This window comes from Trichechus manatus, unplaced genomic scaffold (genome assembly GCF_000243295.1).
Source record: "Trichechus manatus latirostris isolate Lorelei unplaced genomic scaffold, TriManLat1.0 scaffold00052, whole genome shotgun sequence".
NCBI classification, from domain to species: Eukaryota; Metazoa; Chordata; class Mammalia; order Sirenia; family Trichechidae; genus Trichechus; species Trichechus manatus.
Window position 1 is genome coordinate 13154534 of NW_004443988.1, and position 26825 is coordinate 13181358.

The following is a 26825-nucleotide window of genomic DNA, read 5'->3' on the forward strand; positions in this document are numbered from 1 at the left end:
GATTTTTGTATGTTTATCTTGTATCCTGCTACTCTGCTGAATCTTTCTATTAGTTCCAGTAGATTTCTCGTGGAGTCTTTAGGGTTTTCTATGTACAGTATCATATCATCCGCAAACAGGGAGAGTTTAACTTCTTCATTACCAATTTGGATGCCCTTTGTTTCTTTTTCTTGCCTTATTGCTCTAGCTAGGACTTCCAGCACAATGTTAAATAGAAGTGGTGATAAAGGGCATCCTTGTCTTGTTCCTGTGAAACATGTTTTATTTTTGATGTAAGTTTTCTGTGAACATTGAGAATGGAACTGTTGTGTTAATAAAATAAATTTATAGAATCCCTTAAAATTTTTAGCTTGCATTGTAACTTTTGAAAGACTCACTTAAAAAAATTAAATACTTGACTGGTTATGCCATTTATGAAATCATGCCCCTTAGTTTATAGTATTGTGAGAGTTGTTAAGAAAGAATGCCTGTAAAGCGAACTATTGCTTATCATGTGTAGCATAAGTCTGAAGAAAGTCCAGGTGCAGTTTGATTTTTAAATGCAAAAAATGTTTCTGTTGTATAAATTATTATGCACTTGTGGAAATTTTATGGATGTTTTCGTTTGACACAGTTTTCAAAAGGGTGTGTCACATTTTTGAAGCACGTGAAATCACCATGGATGAAATTTTGTCTCAGGACCGTGTGTCTCATATAATAACTAAATTTTACAGCACAGCACATAGAATTCAAAATAGCTGCAGTTGGATTATTTTATAGTATTACCATTAACAAAATGTTTAACTACTGGTGAACTAATTTTCTAAAATTAATACTATTGGTAATTAAGTTTGGGAGTAACTAGCATGTATGAAGTCTGGTATCAGATGATTAATTTATAATACATACATTATCTCTTCAATGGCAGGATTAAAGGTTTCTCCTTAGATAATTACCAAAAAAATTTTTATTTATACAATTACTACGTTTTTTTGCTTTTCAGAAAATGATGAAGGAATGCATGGTGAGACTTATATATTGTGAAATGCTTGGATATGATGCTTCCTTTGGCTATATACATGCAATTAAGTTGGCACAACAAGGAAACCTCTTAGAAAAGAGAGTAGGTATGTATATGTTTAAGACTTTCATATTTTAACATTGGCCTTAGGGTTTCAACTACGATATCAAATAAATGAGGGCAGGTTATAGTATATTTTTAGAACACCTGCATTGTAATTTCCAAAGCTTAAAATAACACTTCAGATATTCAAAGCCTATAAATGAAATCAGTTTTCTTAATTCATAGCATTTTAGAGTTGTAGAGAAGATTAAATATTACCTGGTCTTGTGATGGTGGTTACACAACTGTACATATTTGTAAAAACTGATTGAACTGTACACTTAAAATTGGTGAATTTTATTGTATGTAAAAAGTACTGTAATACAGCTGGTTAAGAAATGTCTGTCTAATCTCATTAATTTAAAAGTCAGAAATGTTTCTATATAGAATAAAACTGAAATAATTGTAAATTTCTGTTCTCAATTTCACAAAAGTTAGCTAGAAGGATTAGAAGTTTCTTTTAAAAAATTTTGTCTTTGTACTCAGCCTTTGGGACTGTTAGGAAAATTCTTTCAAGGACTTAAATCTATTTATATAGGTTCAACATTACATCAGAATCCCAAGAAAGAAGAATTTTAGTATAGAATAGGAGTAGAACATGTTCTTTATTGAAAGCCAGCAGTTGATAGTATCATGTTGTCAAGGACCGGCAGTCTTCCACAAATTATAGTGACCTGGGCTGTAAGATGATGGGGTATATGAGAGACGCCTTGGCACAGAGAATCTAGATTCTGTGTATAGGTAGTCACCGACATATGATGGGGTTCCATTTCGGCAACTCCGTCTTAAGTAGGTTCGGATGTAAGTCAAATACCTCATTTTTTAAAATTATCTTTATTAGTGCCTTTTATTATCAGCATCCTTATAAATATGATCTTTGCCTTTGGGGGTTGGCATGAGAATGATGAGATAGCAAATTACGCACTGCAATGTTGTATATAGTACACATTATTAACAAGATGTAGCAAAAAAAAAAAGATGGTTCTAAGTGGGGTTCGCTGTAACTCAAATATATCATAAATCGAGGACTCCCTGTATATGGCATTTGCCATAATACTGATATATTTCCTCAATCCTAAGCTGTACTTTTTCATTTTTTCATAGTATTGAAGTGAGAATGCTTATTCAAGAATACATGTTTAAGTCAATGAGTACATGTAGTGTGGTAGACATGTTTCTTTCCTCAAAAGCTGCATTTATTCAGTACTCTTCAGATTGAGAAAATAAGATCTTTTATGGTTTAATGTATATTTCTATTGTATAGATTGGTATTAGGTAGCTCACTCAACAGTACAAATAGCCGGTAATTCACTATTAAGAACTGTTAGATTTTGAATACTTATATGTTTGGCTATAAGATAGAGCATGTTTTGATTGATAGTGTAGAGATTTGCACAGAAGGTATAAGGCATATATTCCTGATGTCATTTACAGGACTTTTAAGTTTGTGCACATGGCCTCTTGTCCATTTCAGGCATATCCTGTGTAATACATAATTCTGAAAGACTTCAGGATGAAGAACACCTGAAATCTTCCTTAGTGAAGTTTTTTGGACCTCATATTTTGTAATTTGTTTTTGTATTTACCTGTACTTGGTATCTTTGATACTTAAAATTTGTAATATTTTATTACTCTGTGTAACTTCTTGTGAAAATTTATTTTTTGGTAGGCAGTAATATAACTTTTACCCTTGACTTTTATAGGTTATTTGGCTGTTTCTTTGTTTCTACATGAAAATCATGAGCTGTTGCTTCTCCTTGTGAATACAGTTGTAAAGGTACTGTATTATGTGTTGGTTAATTGGAAGTTTAAATGATTCCAGTAGGCGCTGACATTTCTCCACAATCGTACTGAATTAGACAGTTACTTCGGAAGAAGGTGGGGTTAGAAAGCTCTTTTAGATCAATTTCTGTATCTGTAAAGTGGGAATAATGATGGAACTCATCTTGTACAGTTGTTGTGAGGGTTAAATGAATGACATGTGAAGTAGTAGCTGTGCTATTATTGCTGTTATTATTTATTAATGCTTCATTCAGTAAAACAGAATTATAACCCAGAACTCTAGGCTTATCATCAAGTGCACTTTCCATCAGACCATGTTGTTTTTTTCTCTGGGATCTGTTCTAATGTGATATAGATATAAATAGAACAATTGAAGTCTTTAAAAAGTTATTTTAAAGGAGAACAGAGTATAATTGGGTAGCTGAAATGTACAGATAATAACAATTTAATCCACACACAGTATTCTTTTTTTTTTGCTTTTTAATCAAAATTGATAATGAGGTATAATTGAGTGGTTGAGCTTTTCCTGTTTATCTATGGCAATCTTTTGATGTGTGTATAGTATACTATAGCATACTGTTTATTGTAGTATAGTATTTTCTGATTTTTTAATCAGTATACCATATTAATGAGCTTAAGTTTTTTTTCAACTTCAAAAAACATATTTTCAGATTCTGTTAGAATTATTTATAAACTGCACGTATAAGTATATATGAATGCTTGCATTTTATTGTATATATTCTGGAATTACTTCCTTTTAAGCTTCCATTCATATTATTGCTGATTAACAAGAAAAATTTATAAAATTGTTTTGTTTTTGGTTTAGAAAAGTTTTAAAGGTTGTAATAAAGGAAACTACTTTGACCAGTATCAGAACAAAAGTACAGTTTCCTTTTGTGTCAACTGCTTTTTGCCTATATTTATCTGTTGACTTTTTTAAGACAAATGAAGCAAATAGGGACATTCCTGTAAAATATGTAGATAAACCTGAATGTACAAAGTAATTATAAAGTTAGTAGAACACTGCTAGGTATACAGGACCTTTACGTTGTTGATTGCACCATCCCTGGTTTCAGAGTTTACACTGAATGTTTTCTTTGCTTAATAATTATGTCAGGACTTGCAGAGTACTAACTTGGTTGAAGTAAGTATGGCACTTACTGTCGTCAGCCAGATCTTTCCTCGAGAAATGATTCCAGCTGTTCTTCCATTAATAGAAGATAAACTGCAACATTCTAAGTAAGTAAATTCTTTTTGGATAGGTCTCTACAAGGAGCCCTGGCGGCACAGTGGTTAAGCACTTGGCTGCTAACCAAAAGGTTGGGTTGGCGGTTCAAATCCACCAGCTGCTAAGTGGGAGAAGGACGTGGCAGTCTGCTTCTGTAAAGATTTACAGCCTTGGAAACTGTGTGGAGCAGTTCTACTCTGTCCTGTAGGGTTGCTGTGAGTCAAAATAGACTCGATGGCAGTGGGTTTTAGTGTCTGCACCATAGATTTCAGAACAGTAACTTAGACTTGAAAATTTATTGTACTTTAACTTAATGCTACCAGGGTAGAGAATATTCTGACTGCCAGATACAGTGCAGACATCTCCAGTAGGAATGCCTTTTATTTTTATGTGGGTTTGGAAACGTAGTAGGCAGCTTTCTGAAGTTCAACCGAGAGACCGAGGCTTAGCATCAGAAGTCCTTGCCTTTCCTCCCAGCTCTACCACTAACGAGCAGTCATCCTGTTTTTCCCTTGGCTACAAGGGGTTGGTTGAAGCTCCTTGATTCTCACAAAGTTGTTTTGAGGATAACATGAACTAGTGGAAGATGTTTGGAAATAGTTTGGAAATGAAAAGCTTTGGTGTATTAGCAAGATACTTTAATATCAAAACCACGGTGTTCAAATTCTGTTTTATAGCAGACTATATCCAAATAAACATTAACTTGTAGTATGTTGTTAATCTTCTCTTATAAGATTCCTTAACTCTGTCCTTACCAACTTGACTTACTTTTTCACTATACTTGGATTATTTTATTTTCTCACCATATTTGGAATTATTTTGTTTTGACCAAGCCCCTTAGCCTTATAACTGTTAAAGCTAGGAAAGACTTTGGAGTCATTTTCCATTTTTCCTCTGTGACTATAATATTTTAGTTATATATACATTCTTGATAAAGAATTTTTTTGTTACTCCATTTCTTTAATTCATATGCTTCTTGAAGTCAGTATTTCTAATGTTTTAAGAATGTAAAATGTCTTCTTACAGCTTGTATTCTTTAGGAAGTTTTGGGCCATGAATCTTCCAAGTAAAATGATAGTTTTTTTTACTAAGAATTATAGAATAATTACATAGGTTTTAAAATACTTTTTAAGTTTTGTTTATGTCAAATCTGTGTTTAGAACAAAGGATGGGTAAAGATAATTATTAGAAAGGAAATATTTGCTTTTCTTAGATAATTATAGGTTCATCTGAATACAGCAGCAGCATATTTTTAATTATTTTTTCTTACCACCACCCTTTTGCGGTTATACACTTACTGACCCTTTGTATGAAATTCTTCAGAGAGTTTTTCCTTGGCCTCCCATCTACTATGATTTCATCCTGGCCCCTCCTGTCTTCTGCCTGGAATTCAGACTTTTTGAAACTCTATGTCCGCAGTTAGGGCCATACCCCGCTTCATGCTGAGGAAAGAGCTAAAGAATATGGGACAGAATACAGGTAGGCCAGTAGCCATCACAAAGAGGCTGTGACTTGGACTTGACGTTTGAATCCCTGGCTGTATTTAAGCAAGCCACAACCAGAGCCAGAATCCAGATCTCCTGAAATCTTGTGTAGTACTGCCACTTTGGGCCAGGCCTAGGGACTCCTGAGCCTGTTCAGAGTTTAGACTCTTTTCTCCTTACCTCATTTACCTACTGTCTAATATTGGTCAGCATCCAGTGATGGTTCATTGGGATATAGTTTGTAGTTAGCGTACACTGGTGAATCTGATGCTAATCTGCTTACATTTTTATGTGAAAAGAATTTTGTATCAGTCAAATAGTTTGTTTAGGGAGATTGGGAGTTGCTTTTTAATAGTACTTAGGAGAAGCTGGCTGCCCATTTGCCAGGAATCTTAGGGTGTTCATCAGTTGAACACACGATTGCATTGAATAAACTCAGTTTGGTTTTCTGTGTCTTTAGGTAACAGAAATATATATTAAGGATCTCTGAAAGTAAGCACTTTACTAATGTGACATTTGTTGTTGTTGTGAGCGCTGCCAGTGTAGAGTGCAAATAAGAGATAAATAAGAAATGGGCACGGGAGAGAACAACCAGGAGCACACCTTGGAAACTACACTCTGACCATAGGATAACAACGCTTTTACTTTATTTCCTGTGTGCTAGACACTAGTACAGATGAAGTGTGAGACTAGTATATCCTTACTTCTTCATTGTAATGAAGTTTTTGAAATAGAGATGAGTTAGGCAAGGAGAGGAGTAACATTGTTTTTTTCCATGTGTATCTCCCTGTGCCTCCAAAGTATGGGGCTTTAGGACGTATTTTGGGTATGCTTGCCCATGATGTAAAAAAAAAAAATTAATATTAAAAGCTACTACTTTAGAATGGGAATGTTAAAGACACTTGTAATAATAAAGGGACTCTAATATTACTAGCTGAAATTACCTGTTAACTGATTTAAAACTTATTGTTGGCTTTTTTTGCTTCCAAGTTCTGGAAATAAGGCTTTCAAAATGGTATTAGGAAATATAAAAGAATAAATATTTGTCTTCTTTTTTTTTCCTGATTTTAAAAATAAGATACACTTGTTAAAAAAATTTCTGTAACTACAGGAATATGTAACGTGCATAGTTCAAGTATCTTGTGATCTTACCTCTTAGAGACAGCTACTTTATACAGTTTGGTGTATTAGAATAATGAAATTAATGATGAATGTGTAATTCTCTTTTTAGATCATAAGGTGGTGGCTGATACTTTGAACTCACCTTTTTAAACTAAATACCTGATGATTCAGATTGGCTTGTTAGATGTCATTTTTTTATCTTTAGGGAGATCATACGAAGAAAAGCTGTTCTGGCATTGTATAAATTTCATCTCATTGCTCCCAATCAAGTACAGCATATTCATGTTAAATTTCGGAAAGCACTTTGTGACAGAGATGTTGGGGTCATGGCTGCCTCCTTGCACATATACCTTAGGATGATTAAGGTATGTTGGGAATTTCAGCAGGTGCTGAGAAGTTACCATTAGAAAAATATTGGTATGGAATTAAAAAAAAAAAATCTGTCAGTAAAATGCTTAGTTAACATTTAAAATTTTAATTATTGACTCTTTAATAATAGTTTTTGCAAATTATTGATAATAAAGAGTTGTTCAGAACTAGTCATTTTTTTTTAATGCCTTAAATTTTTTCATGTTACGAAAGAAGTATGGAAAGATATTGGCTATGGAAGGTGATTGAAATGTGCAGGTTAGTGCTTTGTGTGCATAACAGCTTGTAGAGATGAGGAAAGCTGTTGAGGGTTGTGCAAGGTATGTATATGCAGAGTTGACTCCTTACATTGATACTGTGGCAGTCGAGAAAAGAGGGTTGAATGATTAGAAATAGGCAAAACCAAAAAAAAAAACCAAACCCGTTGCCATCGAGTAGATTCTGACTTATAGCGACCCTATAGGACAGAGTAGAACTGCTCCATAGGGTTTCCAGGGAGAGGCTGGTGGATTCAAACTGCCGACCTTTTAGTTAGCACCCGAGCTCTTAACCACTGCACCACCAGGGCTACCGGAATAGGCAGACAGTGCCTGAAAGGTGCCCTTATGCTTCTTGCACTAATTAAAGATTCATTTGGATTAGCAAACTCTTCTTTTATAATTTTAAAAATATTTTTGTTTTATCATATGATAGATACAGATAGTTGGAAAAAATACTAAAAGACTTACTGAAGAACAGTAATCCCTTGGGTCTGCCCACTATCCCCACCCTGACCAGCCTGTCACTGTTCTGTTTCCCATAGGCAACCACTTTCAGTGCCTTTTGCATAATTTTGTCATAATTGTTGGTAGTCAGAGAGTTTAGCCAGAGTTTGCACTGCTAGATCTCAGTAAATATTATATACTGTGAGCCAGTTATGATTCCTTTTTTTCTTTACAATATTCTGTTTTTCCTGCTGTTAATAATTGCTTTGTTCTTTCTTTGCTTAGTTGTCTGTTTACCTGCTGTTGATTTTTTTCCCTTCATGTTCCAGCAGATTTGTGCACTACCTAGTAGTTGTTTTTCCATGTGGATGATCTCTGTCCCTTCCCCACTGCTTCCTGTTAGGCCCTCAAGTCTTCTGTCCTGGTCTCATTGTTGCTGTCTAGGACAGGTGGCACATCGCTTACACTTGGGACATCACCGGTCCTTTATGTTGGGGTCCAGTTCCTCAGTTCTGTGTTTTCCTGTTTCTTGGTGCACTCCCTCATTTTGATGAAGTATATCCTAAGAAAGGGTTTTTGGAGAGTAAGTATTTTGAGCCCTTGCATGTGTGAAAATATCTTTATTCTTCTCTTACACTTTATTGATAGTTTGACTGTAGAATCCTATGTAAAACAATTTTTCTTCAGAATTTTGAAGGCATTGCTCCACTGTCTAATAACTTCCTTTGTTGGTAGTAAGAAGTTTTTATGACATTCTGATTTTTGTTTTTTTATATGAAGCTGCTCTTTTTCTCTTGGAAGCTTATAGGGTCTTTTATCCTGGTGACTTTCATGGACCCTTTCAGTAGAAACTCAAGTCCTTCAGTTCTGAGAAATGGTCTTGTATTATTTCTTGGATAATTCCCCCCTCCCTTATTTTAATTTTTTTGGTTTCCTCTTTCAGTCACTGCTACAAGTTAGCTGTTAGACCCCTGAATTCTTCTCTTAAGTTTATTTTTTCTCCTATTATCCATCTTTTTCCTTAATTTTATCAACCTTTAACATGAACTTTGAATTTTGCTGTCTTTTTATTTTCTAAGGGTGCTTTTTTTTTATTACTATGAATGTTCCTTTGTTTTAAATTTTTTAAAATAGAATCCTTTTCTTATTTCAGAAATATAGTTTACTCTGTTTCTCTGAGGATATTAAATACAGATGCTTTGGAGTCTTCTACCTGCATTGTCTTACTTTCCTCTTGTGTTCCTTTTTTTCTGTTTATTTTAGTCACCTTTTTTGGTATTGGAATGTTACCTTGACTGTCTGGTGATGGTTGGCTGTCCTTTTGTTTTTAAGAACGAGTTATTAGAAAGTTGACTGGAGGCTTTGTGTGCTTGGGCGAGGGTCAGTAGACTGACCAACTGTACTGTAGTGTGACTGGAAGACAAGCAGGCCTTGTCATGGTATAGGCATTTGACTGTAGACCCTTTCTCTGAGACCATTTTTTAGAAAAGGATTCTCCAGTCTCCTTCTTGAGGAACTTTAAGCCCACATGGGAACCAGGCAGGGGAAGGGAGCTGGGAATCTCATCATGTAAGCTTTTAACAGAATCTTCCTGTTTTGAGTCTGGTAACTTTCTCTTGCCACCCCCTGTGCTTTGTATTCCCGTGTTTGGAATCTCTTTAGTTCAGTTTCTCCAAGCAGTAATCCTCCCATCTTCTGAAAGGGCAGTAGGTGTCAGGAGGAGGGGAAGTCACTTGCCTTTGCACAGTTGGGAAAGAAATCTTGGTGATCTAGCCACACTGTGCACATACTTTCAACTAATCCCCTTGTTTTCTAGCCCCATATCTCATCTTCTGCAATACCTGGTGCCTCCAAGCATTGAGCCTTGGGATTTCTATGAGGTGGATTAGCTCACTTCTGTAGCTCCTCTCTGCAGGAACTGAGATTGTAGCTTCCTCTGTTCTGCTACTCAGTTACTGCTGTTCCATTTTCTTTCTTCCACCCGTCCAAACTTGCTGCGGTCAAGTTGATTCTGACTCAGTGATCTTATAGGACAGAGTAGAACTGCCCTGCCCTATAGAGTTTCCAGGTCTGTAATCTTTACAGAAGCAGACTGCCGTATCTTTCTTCACGGAGCAGCTGGTGGGTTCACACTGCCGACTTTTTGGTTAGCAGCTGAGTACCTAACTGCTGCTCCAAGGCTCCTTTTCTTCTTCCACAGATATATTGAAATCTTTCAGTCGCTGGTTTGTCTCCATTTTCATTCTTTTTGTCCTCTTTGAAACAATTTCTTTATTATCAATTTCATCAGCTTTTGTAGGGGAGGATAAGCTTGTGTGCTCAATCTACCATGTTTAACAGAAGTAAAAAAAACAACTTTTGAAGTACAAATGTCCTTTGTTAGACAGTTACTTTGGGTGTAGATGTATTTAATCTTATGAATTGACATTTTGATGTGGTATAAATTTGTTTAACCTTATTAATGCTAACTAGCATTCTGGTATTACAGATGTTTCTATTATGCACAGTTAAGTGTATTTGTATGATTTATATACACATACATATGTACGCATTTATATATATAGACGCACACATGTAACTCCTATTTTTCTGTTATAGAATTCTACAGTAAACATCCTTATACGTTTCATTGTTCTCTTTTTTTATAGAAAAATTCCTCAAAGCAGAATTGCTACATTTAAAAAAAGTTATATACAGTAATTTTCCATATACATTTGTACCACTAATTAGAGTATCCTTTTCCCATATTTTGTGAACCTGCCAAAAAATTTGCAACCTATATAATAGACAAAAGATTACTATCCCTAATATGCGAAGAGCTTCTGTAAATCAGTAAGAAAAAGATAAACAACTGAAGAGAAAAATGGTCAAAAGGTATATGGAAAGGCAAACCACTGAAGAGGAAATACAAATGGTTAATAAATGGATGAAAAGATACTCTACTTCAGAGGTCAGCAAACTTTCTTTAAGGGTCCAAACCAAAAAATCAAACCTGTTGCCGAATCATAGTGACCCTGTAAGACGGAGTAGAACTGCCCCCTGGGGTTTCCAAGGTGGATTTGTACTGCCGACCTTTTGGTTAGCAGCCGTAGCTCTTAACCACTGTGCCACCAGGGCTCCTCTGTAGGGTCCAGATAGTAGAAATGTTAGGCTTTGTATGCCATATGGTCTCTGTCAACAATTACTCAGCTCTGTCGTTGTAGCACAAAAGCAGCCATGTAGTTGTTGTTAGTTGCTGTCACGACGACAATTCGGACTCATGGCGACCCCCAGTGTGCAGAGTAGAACTGCACTCCATAGAGTCTTAAAGGCTGTGACCTTTTGGAAGCAGATCACCAGGCCTTACTTCTAAGTGGGTTTGAGCTGCCAGCCTTTGGTTTAGTAGTCCAGTGCTTAACCATTTGTGCCACCCAAGGAGGCTTAAAGCAGCCATAGATAATACGTAAATCAGTGAGTATGGCTGGGTTGCAATAAAACTTTATTTTTAAAAAACCAGTGGGCTAGATTTTACCCAGGGACTTTAATTTATTACCCCTTGCTCTGCCTTACTAGTGATCAGGGAAATGCCAATTAAATAATTTTTTTTTTCATACCAGATTGGTGAAAATTAAAGCATCCTTATAAAATAACATTTTGAATTGTTTTTCTAAATGGTGATGATGGATTTATACTAATTCAGCCTCAGTGTATTGCCGGAAACTCTCTTTGTCTGAGAGCATATATATTTGTGAGAGATTTCATGAGCATCTACAGTAACAAAATGGAACATGCTGTTGAATTCAGTTTAAATTGTAGAACCAAAGTTTGTTGTCTTTTTTTTTTTTTTTTTGCTTTAAGTGTGTTCCAGAATAGAATGGTATAGATAGATATTTGATAATAAATTTTATTTTCCCTCTAACATTTACTGAACTTCAAGAGAGCTATTATTTCTCTCTCAAAAATTTGCTCTTGATACACAATGAAAATTACAGTGAAGAATCTTAACGTTCATTTCGAGAAGTGTACGTTTAATTTCCTCAGTCAGACAGGTAATCAAAGCATACTCATTCAGAAACACAAATATATTTTAATACTGCATGGTTAATTAATTTTGAATAAATGGTGTTCCTGATTTGGGGGATTTGAATATTTCTGTAATCTTGGCCGTGTTCTCCACCAAGAGCATATCTACTTCATTTACATGAGAGTTCTCACAGCAGGTTCAGAGATTACACACAGGCCTTGATTTTCATCAAAAGTAAAGGTAGTACTGCTCTTTTTCAGTATGCCGGTTCTTTTTACTTTTTGCTTTAATTGCTGGTTATTTGGTTATTAAGAGTTCTGTCTAAGATATAATTATAAGAACTTTTGAAGTATGATTGAACTGTGTGTGGGAGTAAGAAAGGAATAGTGGAAGCTTTCCTGGGGATGATTCAGCTTTGTTTCAGTCAGGTAGCCAGAGTGTAATCACAGAAAAAAATGCACATTAGAGCACTGCTTCGTTAAATGTAAAATGTGAAACTTGTGAGTAGGCATCATCTGAAGGTCTATATGTTAAGTAGATTATGGCATTTCAACCGTATCTATTTTATATTTGATAAGACGTTACTATTAAAAGAATTTTTTTTCTTTTTGGATGTAGGAGAGTTCATCTGGATATAAAGACTTGACTGGGAGTTTTGTAACAATTTTGAAGCAAGTAGTTGGAGGAAAGCTCCCAGTAGATTTCAACTACCACAGTGTGCCGGCACCATGGTTACAAATTCAACTCTTGAGAATACTAAGACTTCTAGGAAAAGATGATCGAAGGTAAACTATTCCAAGTAATTTACTTTATGACCCTAAACGACCTGATAGCCCCTAGACCTTAGTCACCTGGAGGTTTCATGGCTGAGTCAGATAAATAAACCATTGTAAGAAGCTCTTACATTCTTTCAGGTTGCTAGGATAATCGTAGCTCTCTGCTTATCCGAATCCTACCCGTTGGTAAAGGTACCTCTGAAGTTCCATCTCCTCTGTGAAATTTTCTAGTTCAGCAGTTGGCACACTTCTTTTTGTAAGGGCTAGATAAATTTCTTAGACTTTGTGGACCAGATGTTGCAACTATTCAACTTGGCTATTGTAGCAGAAGGAGCCATAGACTATACATGAATGAATGAGCATGGTTGCATTCAAAAAAGCTTTTTGTGGATTCTAAAACTTGAATTTCATATAAGCTTCATGAGTCATAAGATACTATTCTTCTTTTGATTTTTTTCCAACCATTTAAAAATGTAAAAACCATTCTTAGTTTACAGCTGTACAGAAACAGGCATCAGGCTAAGGTAGGCCTGTGGGCTGAAGTTTGCTGACCCTTGATATAGTTGCATGTGAGGACTTCACCTTTTTAATTCATTTGTCTGAATTGCTCTTTTGACCAGTAATTTATATTAAATTTTTTATGGATATATTTCCAACTATATATATATTTTATAGCTTTTTATTTTACTATAATTTTTTAAACCTACAGAGTAGTTCCAAGAATAGTACAAAGAACTCCTTTTTATGTTTTACCTAAATTCATTGATTATTTCCATTTATTTTATCATTCTTACTTTGTGTGTGCGTGTGTATGTGTGTGCATGCATGCACAGATTATTTTCATTTTAAGATTTTTTTCTGAACTGTTTGAGAGCATGTCCAAATAGATTTTATTTCTCTTGAGAGCAAGGACCATGGGTCAAGTTTGTTTATTACCATCCCTGTTATGTTTCTTTTTAAGAAAACATTTGTTAATCAGTGTTCTGACTTTATGAAATGTGGTTCCCTTTTATGCAGTAGCATATGTTTATATTCTAATTCTTTAACCTGGCTTTATAATGAGACCTTCCTCTAGGCTGTGGCTCCTAGAAACTAGAAATGCCCAGTCAGCTTCATGTCAGAACCCTCTGCCGTCACTGCTAGTTGGACTGTACCATTCTTGGTATTACTCTGTTTCCTGTGTTGATAAATCTCAACCCCAGATTGAAACATGGAGTGAAAACCTGGAGGTGATGGAATAGACACACACACATTAGAGATGTTTGTCCTAATTATGTTTTACATAACTCCAACCTATCCTATCATGGGGCTCCAGTTGGAGTTGACTGAAATTCTGTTTTAAAACAACTGATTTCATAGTAATGCATCATAGGTTATTGGTCTGAAAGACTTAATGCCATTATATATGTTGTCCGGAAGCAACTTGGGAGGTATTCAGGGAGGTTATTTACTATATTTATTAACATTATCTTTATTCTTCTTTCCTTCATCAGTGAATTTGGTGCATATATACAAACATGAGTAAGATAGTCCTTACCTTCAAAGAGTTCAATTGAGCAGTAATTAGGCTTAATTAAATGAATAAATGAACAGTGGAACTCTTATAATATTGCAGAACATTAGAAAATTTTCTTTTTTTGTTGCTCCACTTTTTAATGAGATTTTATATTAACAGAAATCTTACATATCTCAAGACATGGTTAGTTCAGTGTGTTAAAGTAAAAAATGTTAGTAAGTTCCAACAGGATTCTAAAGTATTAATTGAAATAATTACCTAGCAAAGTCTTTATATACTTACGATCTTTCACATCCATGGCTTGTATTTTCTTGTGTTTTTTAACTGTGTGCTTCTTACGTTATTAATATTTAGCTCGATCATGTCCTCAAATGTTTCCACATCCATGTGGTCAGTCATGACTGTGTTATGCCAGACATTGGCTTTAAAAGAGAGAAACCAGACTCTAATCTAGGTGTAGCATTGCCAAATTTTTAGGAGGAGGATTGGTAATGTCTGCTGTATGGTTCTCTTCTGCAGAAGAAATGCTTACACAATAAAATAAGGGATTTTACAATATGATTCAAGTTCTGGATTCTTATTGGACATTTGTACTTCAGTCAAGACAGAGTAAAAGTACATGTACTTCAAATTGAATTTTCTGGCTGTATATTTGAAAAAAGGGGCTTTTTCTGAAAGATGTGACATATGGGATATTTTGATCTTTTTATTCCTTGTTTTGTAAGGTAGCTTCTCTGCAAGACCACTCTGTGTATCCTGTGATCTTGGTGGTTTTTTTCTATTAGTGCTTTTTGAATTTGTAAACATACAAAAATACCAGCAGAAAAGCCATAGTTTTCACACTGGCCTCTTGGAGAGAAATTTTGTCTTCTGGGCTTAGTGGCAGAGCGTTAGGACTCTGTAAGGGACTGTGTTTTCCTATAGTATTTACCTCAACCAGTTACTTTGATAAGTGACCATAAAGACATACGAATGATACAGATCCGTTAATTCCACAAAATATAATGCTTTATATTTTGTGTAAATATAAGTTAAAACTTTCTTACTGAGGAATCTAGTTATTGATCAGAGAAAAGACTAATGTTTGAATAATTTTTGAAAACTGGTCAAAATACCGATAATAATAATGTCTGGAATAATCTGGATATGTGAGCTGTTGCTGTAGTCACTTAAAACGTAGAGATATTTTATTGCAAATAAAATTATAAAAGATAGTGTATTCAATCAAATAAAAACCTGATTTGTAAACTAGGTGCAGATTGAGGATAAAGTTGATTGATCTATGTATATTTCCTGATTGACTAACTAGTCAACTTGATAAAGCAGGAAATTCAAAACTCGTGGAAAAGAGCAAATTAAGTCTTTAATAAGGGAAATTCATGTAACTTCACCATAAAATGAATTTTTTTCACTAGTCTTCTGTAGATCTTCAGTTTTAAAGAGATAGAAGTTTGAAAAACTGTTGTTTTTTTGGGGGGGTTAGAATACTCTAATTCTACTGCAAATAAAATATCTTTTAAACAGGACAAGTGAATTAATGTATGATGTTCTTGATGAATCCTTACGAAGAGCCGAGTTAAATCACAATGTCACATATGGTAGGTAATGTTTGTATATGACTAAAGGTGCTTTTTAGTGTCACAGCTAAGTCTGTCTTAGAATGCTGTAAGTTCCAATTGAATTTTCTACATTAATTTTTAAAGTGGTTCTTTGTAGGTTGCTGTTCTTTTTGTAATGTGAGCATTGAATAACTAATAGAAATAATTTGAAATTATGGCATTGTTCTAGATGTTGACCTAAATTCATTATTATAATTTTCTCCTTATTGAAAACATTCATCAGGCATCTAATAGCTGTGAAGATAATCCAGCAGATCTGTTCCACATCTTGTAAAAGTTTATATTTGAAGATAGTGCCTAATAATCAGTCAACCAGTTGTCAAATATTTATTAACTTTCTATTATTTGTCAGGCCATGTGTAAGGTATTTGGAATACAGCTGTGAATAAAACAATATTAACATGGGGCTCATAGACTAGATACATGGAAAGGGACAAGTATTGTTACAACGAGAATTACAGGTGCTGTGGGAGAATATAGCAGCTCGTTGTAGGTGAGGGGGGAGAACAAGGAAGGTTTTCTTGAGAAGGTGATATTTAAGATGACACATGGAGTATGAGTAGGATATAGAGTATATATAGATGTAGAATAATGACACTATTTTATGAAGAGACAGTAAATCATTTATGTTTTATACAATTAGAAAAAGTAAGTTAGTGATAGGAGACAAGATTAAGTAGGGAGAGGAGGGTAGAGAATGGAGAAAGTAACAACAAAAACCTTCCAAGTTTAACAGCCAGTGGGAAGAACTGTTAGTTCTTTTTTGGTCAGTCTGAGAAAGCTCAGTGAAGAAATTGGGTTTTGGAGATATTTAAAAGATGTAAGTGAAATATTTGAGTTTTGTATGCTTTAGAGAACAGCAGTACAGAAGATACTGAGAGACATAACTCAAATGGGGAAGTCATTTCTTAATCTGATAAAATACCCTGAAGTATGGGATGAAGAGCGTTACTTGTTCTTTCAAACAATGGAGAACTACTGTAGATCTTTAAGAACAATGGTTGTAGAAGTGTAGGATAGACCAGAGAGCAGAAGCTGAACTAGTTTAGAAAGTGCTTGACAAAGCCACGGTAGGAATCAGGAGAACACATTGCATGCATGAAACTCGTACAGGAAAAATAATGTACGTGATAGTGAATCGCGATAGTAAACTTTGAAGGTAGATTTGTTTTGCATATATAAATGGTAATTAAGGCAACGAGAGTGGTTTATTCATGTGTTCAACCAATATTTATTGAATGCCTACCAAACAAAAACTTGATTTGTAAACTAGGTACAGATTTAGGGAAAGAGTTGATTAGCTTCTGTATATGTCCATGCTAAGTGTGAGAGATAAAAGGAATAATAAGAGAGACACACACCTTGCCCGTATGAGTGTGTAGTATTATGAACAGTTGATATTATCTAGGCTCTTGATACATAGTGAGAAGAATGAGGAGCCAGAGACCAGGGTGACCTTTATTGTGGCTGGTGGTTTGGTTAGAAGCTATTGGAAAATTCAGGCAACTGAAGTAAGTTAAAATGTTTCATTTGAGATATAATCAGTTTCTAGGATAAGCGTTTGAAATGATTTCAAGGGGTTCTGTTTAAAAATTAGTTGAGCATCTGCTTTTTTTTTTTCCTTGCAGAAAGTCAATATTTTCTTAGCGTTGACATTTCAGCTTTAATTTTTTTTGAATAGGTAATATATGCTCATGGTTCAAAATTCAAAAGGTTCAAAAGGGTATACAATGAACAGTAAGTTTTCATTCCATCTTTATCACCCACCACCTGGTTCCCTTTCCTGGAGACACCACTGTTACTTGTGTCTTTTGATGTGGAGAATACTATATACCTGAGGACATATATTTTCTTTAATGTTCTCACTAGGACACTTGTATTAAGATTACTTGAACCAACACCAACAATTTGTTTCCTTATAGGCTGTCAGCCAGTGTTTCAACTTGTCACAAAAACCTCATAGCTTCTGTTGTTTTGTTTCCTTTATTATTTCATTATTAGACTTTTATTTATATTTATACTGATACAGTTTAGAGTTTACAGTGACTGTATCAGTGGTAGAGTATCCTCAAGTAAACCTAATATAAGTCTTTATTTTATTGTTTATGTGAATTTTAAATCATAAGCTTCATAAGGGTAGGTACTGTGTCTGTGTTATTGACTACCATATCCACGATATCCAGTGCTGGGTTAGTTGGTGATTAATATGATTTAATTGAATTAAAGGAAGAAAAAGTTCTTTTTCTTTTATGTTATAATTGGGTTTTAGTGTTAATACTTTCTAAACTATATTTTTATAAACATTCCATTGTTATAACTTACTGTAGTATCAAATCAAGAAATAAATCGCATCAAAGACGTTTATTGAGTATCTGCTATGTGCCAGACATTGTACAAAGTTTTGTAGAGGTATGGAGAAGTATAAGATGTAATCTTTGTCTTTGAGGATATACATATAATGGAAGGGATAACTTATTCATGAAAGCATAACAGCAGTATAAAGCAGAATGCAAAGGGGGTGGTACAGGGAATAAATATGACAGCAGGTCAGAGGAGGTAGAGGTCACTGTGGACTGGAGGACACAGATCAGGATTTGTTGATGTGATAGGACCCCGAAAGGTAGGTAGGATTTAGATAGGCAGAACAGTGAGTCACCAGCCTGAGTGGAGGATTTGTGGTGGGGAGCAGTGGAAAGGCAATATTGTGGAGGTTCTCTCATGGTAGCCAAAGGAGTTTGAACTTTATACTGTATAAATCTGGAAGTCATGGAAGATTTTTGAACAGGATACTGATACGATGAGAATGGCATTTTCAGTAAATTAAATTGGGAGGACTATATGGAACAGGGAGGTGGGGAGATGGTGTAGATGGTTAATGCACTCGACTGCTAACTGAAAGGTTGGGGGTTTGAGTCCACCCAGGGGCACCTCGGAAGAAAGGCCTGGCAGTCTACTTCAGGAAAATCAGCCATTGAAAACCCTGTGGAGCACAGTTCTACTGTAACACATATGGGGTCTCATGAGTTGGAATCAGTTCAAGAACAAATTGTTTATATAGAATGAAGTACAAGAGACAGAACTATGACAAGTATTTTTCCCTATGCTTCCTGCTAAGTACAGCTGAAAACCGGAACATTATATATAAAAGAAACATATGACTGTAAAAGGTAGAGAAAAGAAGGCAGACCATCTGGGACTTTGAGACCCAAGGAACAAAGTGGAGGTGAGTTCCCTGAGTTAACTTTTCTCCCCATATACCCCAGACTGGATACTGGAAAAGTCAGCAACCTGGAAACACCAATAAGTGAGACCAAAAAAACACTCCAAGAAAAGCCAGTGCTCTCTAGCACAAGGACCAGGAAGAAAGAGGCAGCATAGCAAGACCAAACTTTTAGACAATACCCTGTTACTCCATCTAAGCACTACGCAGAAACAACTGTGGCCCCATCCCTGCCAGCAAAGACCAGGTAGAGAGCTAAAACTTCCACCTTCACCAGACTGTACTGAGGTGCCCCAACCCCACCATTGTGGCGATACTAGTGAAGTCTGTGTGGGGAGCTAGGCCTTCACTGGGTGGTAAGGAAGCCCCTGCTTCTGCCGTGTGAGTGGAGACCATGTGGAAAGCCTGAACTTCACATTTACTGTGGGTGACTACGTGTGCTGAGATGGTCAGAGGAAGCCTAGTGGAGAGTGAAGACTTTTATCACTTTTTAGTGATAATGAGGCCACCCCCTGAAATGTTGGTGGAAGCCGTGTAGAGAGCAGTAATGAGGTGCCCCTCACTTTCCCAGGAAGGTAGTATCAGCCAAGCCTCCCATCCCTTGCCCAACAATAACATAGAGCAATAACAATAACAGTAACTCCAGCTGTGAAAGGAGGCTGAGTGGAGAGCCTGGGCATCCACCCCAACCTTGCAGTAATAAGGCAGTACCCCACTACCTGTTTCACCCCCACCTCCTGCCAGAGTGTAGGCCCGCTAACACAGGATTTAAATAAGATCTGGAATCTCATAATACCCAACATGGTTAAATTGAAAATTGTTCGTAATATCAAGAACCAGAAGATGTCAGACTGAATAAGAGAAGACAATAGATGCCAACACTGAGATGACACAGATGTTAGAATTAGTCTGACAAGGATTTAAAGCAGCCATCATATAAATGCTTCAGTGGGCAATTATGAGTACCTTTGAAACAAAACTGAGAAAGTCTGAGCAAAGAAATAATGTATTTAAACATATTTAAATATAATGCTATAAAACGATCTTTAAAAGTATAAAGGTGAACCAAGTAGGAAATTTTTTCACTGAAAAATAATAACCGAAATAAAAAAACTCAATGGATGGGCTCAACAGATACGCAGACTACATCCCTGACAAAGGACTCATATCTAGAATATATCGAGAACTCTCAAAACTCAATAGTAAAAAATAATCCAATTAGAAAATGAACAAAAGACATGAGGGGACGTATCACTGAAGAGGATATACACATGGCAAATAAGCACCTGAAAAGATGTTCAGCATCATTAGCCATTAGGGAAATGCAAATTAAAATCACTATGGTATATTGCTACATACTTTTTCAAATGGCTAAAGTAAAAAATAGTGACTATCAAATTTTTGGTGAGGATGTGGAGAAACTTGATTTCTCATACTTCACAGTTGGAATCTGGAAAACAGTTTGGCAGATTTTTAAAAAACTAAACACATACTTAAAAAAAGGAAAAGGAAAGTGCAAGTAAAATCTAGTCTGAAGAATAAGATGTTAGAAGAACTTCCTCAAATTTTGATTGAACATAATCCAACCCAAAATATCTATGATAAAAATCAGTGTCACAAATGTTAAAACATTAATTTTTAGTAATTTTTGCATGATGACATTTTGGTTATTATCTGGGTTGATACTACTAACGAGCAGACAAAACTCCATGTTGTTTTTAAGTTGAGAAATTGTCAGAAATACTTTAAACACTGCAGAGTGGCTGCTGTTGCAGTTACGGAATTATACACAAATTTCTGTAGTTTTGTTGGAGAGTAAAGGGACTTACCTCTAGGTGGGAAAATAATTTAGAAGTCCATTAAATTCATTTTCAGTTCGTTTACACCTGATAATAAGTGCTGTATTTGAACTTTTAATTTTACTTATACTGGCTTCCTAGAAGGCCCTGGGTGGCACAAATGGTTTAGTGCTTGACTACTAGCTGAAAGATTGGCAGTTACCACCCAGAGGAGCCTTGGAAGATGGGCTTGGTGATCTGGTTCCGAAAGGCCACTGCCTTGAAAACCCTGTGAGCAGTTCTACTCCGCACACATGGGTTGCCATGAGTCAGAACTGACTTGAGGGCAACTAACAACAGCAAGCTTCCCAGAAATCTTGCGTCTTAATTAAAAATTTAGATGGCTAAAGACAAGCTCTGTTTAGTAAAACAATTGATAGCAAGAGAGTTCTGAACGTCAGGCAACCATGCAGAGAAGCGTATCAGTTATGCTAGAAAATGGAACATTATCATATTTAATCCTCCTTAGTACTGTCCCATTACTCAGGGTTTGGAAAACTTTTTTCTGAAAAGCAGTCTAGGTAGGAAATATTTTAGACTTTGTGGGACACATAGGTCTCTCTGTCACGTATTTGTTTTTTTACAACCTTTTAAAAATGTAAAAACCATTCTTAGTTCACAGAGTGTAAAAAAATAGGCAATGGGCTGGATTTGGTTGTAGTTTACCCAATCCTACCTTAGTTGATTAGTCAATTGACCAAGGCTCTTTGTTTAGCTTGTTTAGTTGAGGAAGTCATAAAAACCAAAAAAACCAAACCCATTGCTGTTGAGTTGATTCCGAGTCACAGGGACCCTATAGGGCAGAGTAGAACTGCCCCATAGAGTTTCCAGGGAGCAGCTGGTGGATTAGAACTACTAACCTTTCGGTTAGCAGCAGAGCTCTTAACCACTGTGCCACCAGGGCTCCAGGAAGTCATAAAGTCAACTTTTATCACAGCCCAGGGCAAAGACATTTTATAGCACAACATCTGAATATACATTGTGTCTTTACATCCAATTAACTTATTTTGTAGTTTATTTTAAAAATTAAAGTCAGTTCTCTTCTTAAAGGAAAATTAATATTTCTGATTCCTTTTCCCTTCTCTCTCATGGAAGGAGTTTATATGAAGCATTTTCCACAAAATTAATCTGTATATTAGCAGTGTAAAAAACAGCTAGTTGGATATTTAGGGTATATCTTGTACATGAAGAAATCTCTGGTTTTTTATGTTTTAAACTTTTAGAAATAGAGAAGTGGTAATTATATCAAGGACACTTGTTTATGCTTCAACTTGCAGAACAATTTTTAAGTCTGCTGATCCTACTTCCTCCCAGTATCTCACTTCTGATACTGTGATCCCTTAGGACGTACAGGAGTTAATGGTGTCTCAGAGAGTCTTCTTTACCACAGCAAATCTTCAGCTCCATTACTCAGGTTCTTTAAAAGAGTTTGAGAAAAAAATTTAGTGCCCACTTTGATCATCTATCATAGTTATCAGACCTTTGACTGTATCAAAAAATCAAACACTGTTAAAAGTGTTCAAAAAGGAGCTTTGGTGGCACAACAATTAAGTGCTCGGCTGCTAACTGAAATGGTGATGGTTTGAAAGACCTGGTGATCTGCTCCCATAAAGATTACAGCCTAGAAAACCCTATGGGACTGTTCTACTCTGTCACATGGAGTTGTTAGGAGTTGAAATTGACTCGACAGCACCTAACAATAATAACAAGGTGTTCAAAAGATTGTACTGTGAACCTTGAGGTTAATTTTAAAGAAGTGACTTGAAGATTTTTGAGTAGTGACCCTATCTTTGAGATAAATGTTAGAGCATCCTCAGGTGTTTGTATTGAAATAAATTACATCAATCTTTGTATGAATCCTAGAAACTGCTTGCGGATATTCTGAAACATTCAAGGAGTGCTGGAAATACCTATTTCCGTAGGAGCAAATGAGTATACTATTTGTGTGTTCGCTAATGAACGTGAGTTCCCTGAGAGCAGGGGTTTTTGTTTGTTTTGTTCACTGCTGTATTCATAGTACTAGAACAATGCCTGGCATATAGGAAATGTTCAGTAACTACTTCGATGAATAAATGTATCGTTCTTACCTACTAGTAAATATAATTGTCTTTAAATTATACTGAGATAACCTAATCCTAATAATTGTGTAAGACTGAAAACAGTAAAATTTTCTGTAAATAAGATTTTTGATTAAAGCTGACCTTCCAATTAGTTTGTTTTATTATGAGTTCTACACAAATTCGTTCTCTTATGCTTTAACGTGATACCTGCCATTTTTATATTTTCTTTCTCTAGCTATTTTGTTTGAATGTGTGCATACAATCTATTCTATTTATCCTAAATCAGAATTACTTGAGAAGGCTGCCAAGTGCATTGGAAAATTTGTTCTGTCACCTAAAATAAATCTCAAGTATTTAGGTAAGATAATTGGCTATTTTGACAAAATTTACAAAAAGAGTTTTTGAAGTTTGCTGGGTATTTTTTTCAAGTCACTTTGTTTAATATAATCTTTGTTTCTAGGACTGAAAGCTCTTACCTATGTTATCCAGCAGGATCCCAGTCTGGCTCTTCAACACCAGATGACAATAATTGAATGCTTAGACCATCCTGACCCGATTATTAAAAGAGAGGTAAACTGATATTTTGAATAGTGTACATGAAGTGTTAACAAGCTTTAAACTTTTCATTGGTATTATGAAGAGAGATTCCAAGTGCTGGGCAGTGTGTATGTGCATGTGTATATGCATGTATTTTAACTTTTCAGTGCATTTTATTCTTCTTACTAAAGTTTAAGTAACTTTTCTAAAAAATCATCATGTCTATGTCCACAGAAATGTTCTTAAAATGTGAGTTGGAGAGGTTATAGCCAATTATCTACATAGATTCATTAATAGCTTTTTGGTCCCAGTATTGTACTAGTAGGAGACCCAAATTGTCTTTCCAGATCTTACTATTTGTACAATTTAAAATGTACTCCTGTTACCATACAGTTTAAGATTAATATTTTTCCATTATTCTCTTTAACATATGTAAAATAGGTTAATGCATTCCCTATTGAAGGTATAGGAATGTTGAAAGGATTAATAAAGTGATTTGAACTTTTTGGAAGGAAACGTATAAAATTTACTTCATTTGTTTTTCAACTATTTCCTGTTGTAAAGTTGTTTCAGTGTCTACTTGGGTGTCTTCATGAATATTTCTGCTAATTCTCATGTTTATATAATAAATTTCTATTAATATAGAGAAATCATCCTATATCTTCATTTAAAATGGTTTATGGGACCTAGTTAAGAGAAGTGAAAAGTTTTATTTCTAATTTTAAAAATAATAAAGATAAGAAATAAAAATCTATTAAAAATGTAACTATCTTAATAGCAGTGAGTTAAAAATATGGGAGTTTATTGAGAAGATCTTCTGCATTGAAGTAGAAGAATCAACTGTATTATAAACCTGTATGTTAGTTTCTTTATTGGTGTTATTATGAATAGTTTTATAATACTGTTTTATTTCTTTTCCTTAAATAGACTCTGGAACTTCTCTACAGAATTACTAATGCACAGAATATAACAGTTATTGTCCAGAAAATGCTTGAATATTTACATCAGAGCAAAGAAGAGTATATCATCGTCAACTTAGTTGGCAAAATTGCTGAGCTAGCTGAGAAATATCCTTTGTTGGGACCATGAATCGTAAAATAAGTGTAGTTACACAGTGACTTTAGAAAGATTGGTAGGGATATGGTCACTTACAAGTTGAATTCTGAGTAACTAACTCCCATTCCGGATGTTCAAGTTTTTCTTGTCAGAATCAGAAATTTGTGCCGACTTCTTAGGGGATGGCTTTTTTCCTGGTTCTTTTCATTCAGTTGGTCAGTATTATGCGCAGGAAGACAAAGGCGCCTGCACCTCCTGCACCTGGTTCCCCTTCCAGACCCTCTTGGTCTTTTGGCTTTACTTCTTACTCAGTTGCCTTTCTAGTTAAAATTCTGTTTTGTTTTGTTTTTGTTGGTTACCAAAACTTACCCTTTCCACAATTGTTTATGCTGGAAATTGTCACAATAAAGTAGTTGGGATCCACTCACATGTTAACTTTTCTTAAAAGTCAGAACTTCACCAGGTTACAAGGACATTCCATTCTTTTAAATATGTCTATTGTTTAATAAAGAAAGGAGTGAATAATATTAAATTATCTTGGAAATTGCGTAAGTATAGTTTTATCCTAGGCAGTGTATAGCTCTGACAAGTAGAATCATAAAATTTTAGAGCTCAAGAGGAACAGATTAGAAAAGAGATTAAATAACTTGTTCAGCTAGACACACCACACCATCTAGCCTCTCTGAGGTATATATAATTTTCCATTATTTATCCCTAGTTAGCTAGTTCATTTCTTTCAATTATTTCACGTTTGTTAGATGCTTATTATGTGCAAGGCACAGTGCCAGGTTAGGCGACATGAACTCAGTTTATTAAGTTCAATTAAATAAGCTTTTGTTCAGCACCTTTTTACATAAAACGGGGGTATAGGACAGTTATTGCCAGAAGTTAAATGTAAAAATTCCTACCAAGGGTGAGCGGGGTTTTTTCTAAAAGGTTGCTGCACAGAGGACAATTTAATAAATGGAGTTTGGAAGCATACTTGTTCTTGACACTGTGGACACATTTGCTCCTGATAATGCGTGGTTTATTCAGACAATGAATGCTGTGTTTTCAGTGGGAGGAGATGTAATACATCCTGATATTCCCAATAACTATCTGAGACTGCTAGCAGAAGGTTGGTAAACAATTGCATTCTGTAAGATCCTAAAGTAAAATGTTTTTATTGCAGAGTCCTTAGGGAATTTAGTGGAAATTAAAATGGTGTATTAATTTCTTTGTAGGTTTTGATGATGAAGCAGAAGATCGGTCATTAAGACTATATGCAATTCAGTCTTATCTCACTTTACTAGATGTGGAAAATGTGTTCTACCCACAGAGATTTCTTCAAGTTATGAGTTGGGTGAGCTAAATACGTTAGATCTTAAAATTTTATAGTATTAATTTTTATAGAGGCCAAATATTAGCATAGTATGTTTTCTTTTGAAATCATTCATTGATAATTAACTCCTTCAGCTGTCAATTTCCTTTCCCAGTGGCTACCTTCTATCTATGCAAAGGCATTCGACTGTGTGAATCATAACAAATTATGGATAACTTTGCAAAGAATGGGAATTCCAGAACACTTACTTGTGCTCATGAGGAACCTCTACATAGATCAAGAGGCAGTCATTCGAGCAGAACAAGGGGATACTCTGTGGCTTAAAGTCAGGAAAGGTGTGCATCAAGGTTGTATCCTTTCACTATACTTATTCAGTCTGTATGCTGAGCAAATAATCCAAGAAGCTGGACTACGTGAAGAAGAACACAGCATCAGAATTGGAGGAAGACTCATTAACAACCTGTGATATGAAGATGACACTACCTTGCTTGCTGAAAGTGAAGAGGAGTTGAAGCACTTACTGATGAACATCAAAGACCACAGTCTTCAGTATAGATTACACCTCAACATAAAGAAAACAAAAATCGTCACAACCAGACCAGTAAGCAACATCATGATAAATAGAGAAAAGATTGAAGTTGTCAGGGATTTCATTCTGCTTGGATCCACAATCAACACTGATGGAAGCAGCAGTCAAGAAATCAAAAGATGCATTGCATTGGGCAAATCTGCTGCAAAAGACCTCTTTAAAGTGTTAAAAAGCAAAAATGTCACCTTGAAGACTAAGGTTTGCCTGACCCAAACCATGGTGTTTTCAGTTGCCGCACATGCACGTGAAAGCTGGACAGTGAACAAGGAAGACAGAAGAAGAATTGATGCCTTTGAATTATGGTGGTGGCAAAGAATATTGAATATACTATGGACTGCCAGAAGAAGGAACAAATCTATTTTGGAAGAAGTACAGCTAGAATGTTCCCTTAGAAGCAAGTATGGTGAGACTTTGGACATGTTATCAGGAGGGACCAGTCCCTGGAGAAGGACATCATGCTTGGTAAAGTAGAGGGTCAGTGAAAAAGAGGAAGACCCTC

The 26825-nt window shown here is 35.4% G+C and overlaps 1 protein-coding gene across 3 annotated transcripts in view; it reads left to right on the plus strand.

The window, feature by feature from the left end:
• The window catches only part of AP4E1 (adaptor related protein complex 4 subunit epsilon 1), a 93604-nt gene that overhangs the window by 14674 nt on the left and 52105 nt on the right, over nucleotides 1-26825 (plus strand). For 2 of the 3 annotated variants that reach the window (XM_023732474.1, XM_004377659.2), the window contains exons 3-13: nucleotides 983-1106; nucleotides 2806-2879; nucleotides 4002-4123; nucleotides 6924-7083; nucleotides 12413-12579; nucleotides 15611-15684; nucleotides 23059-23181; nucleotides 23284-23393; nucleotides 24288-24427; nucleotides 25421-25533; nucleotides 25640-25758. In XM_023732474.1, the coding sequence (XP_023588242.1) occupies nucleotides 983-1106; nucleotides 2806-2879; nucleotides 4002-4123; nucleotides 6924-7083; nucleotides 12413-12579; nucleotides 15611-15684; nucleotides 23059-23181; nucleotides 23284-23393; nucleotides 24288-24427; nucleotides 25421-25533; nucleotides 25640-25758 (1326 nt within the window). Of the gene's footprint in view, nucleotides 1-982; nucleotides 1107-2805; nucleotides 2880-4001; nucleotides 4124-6923; nucleotides 7084-10470; nucleotides 10742-12412; nucleotides 12580-15610; nucleotides 15685-23058; nucleotides 23182-23283; nucleotides 23394-24287; nucleotides 24428-25420; nucleotides 25534-25639; nucleotides 25759-26825 lie in introns of those variants that run through there. The other variant, XM_023732475.1, reaches the window with a different exon arrangement.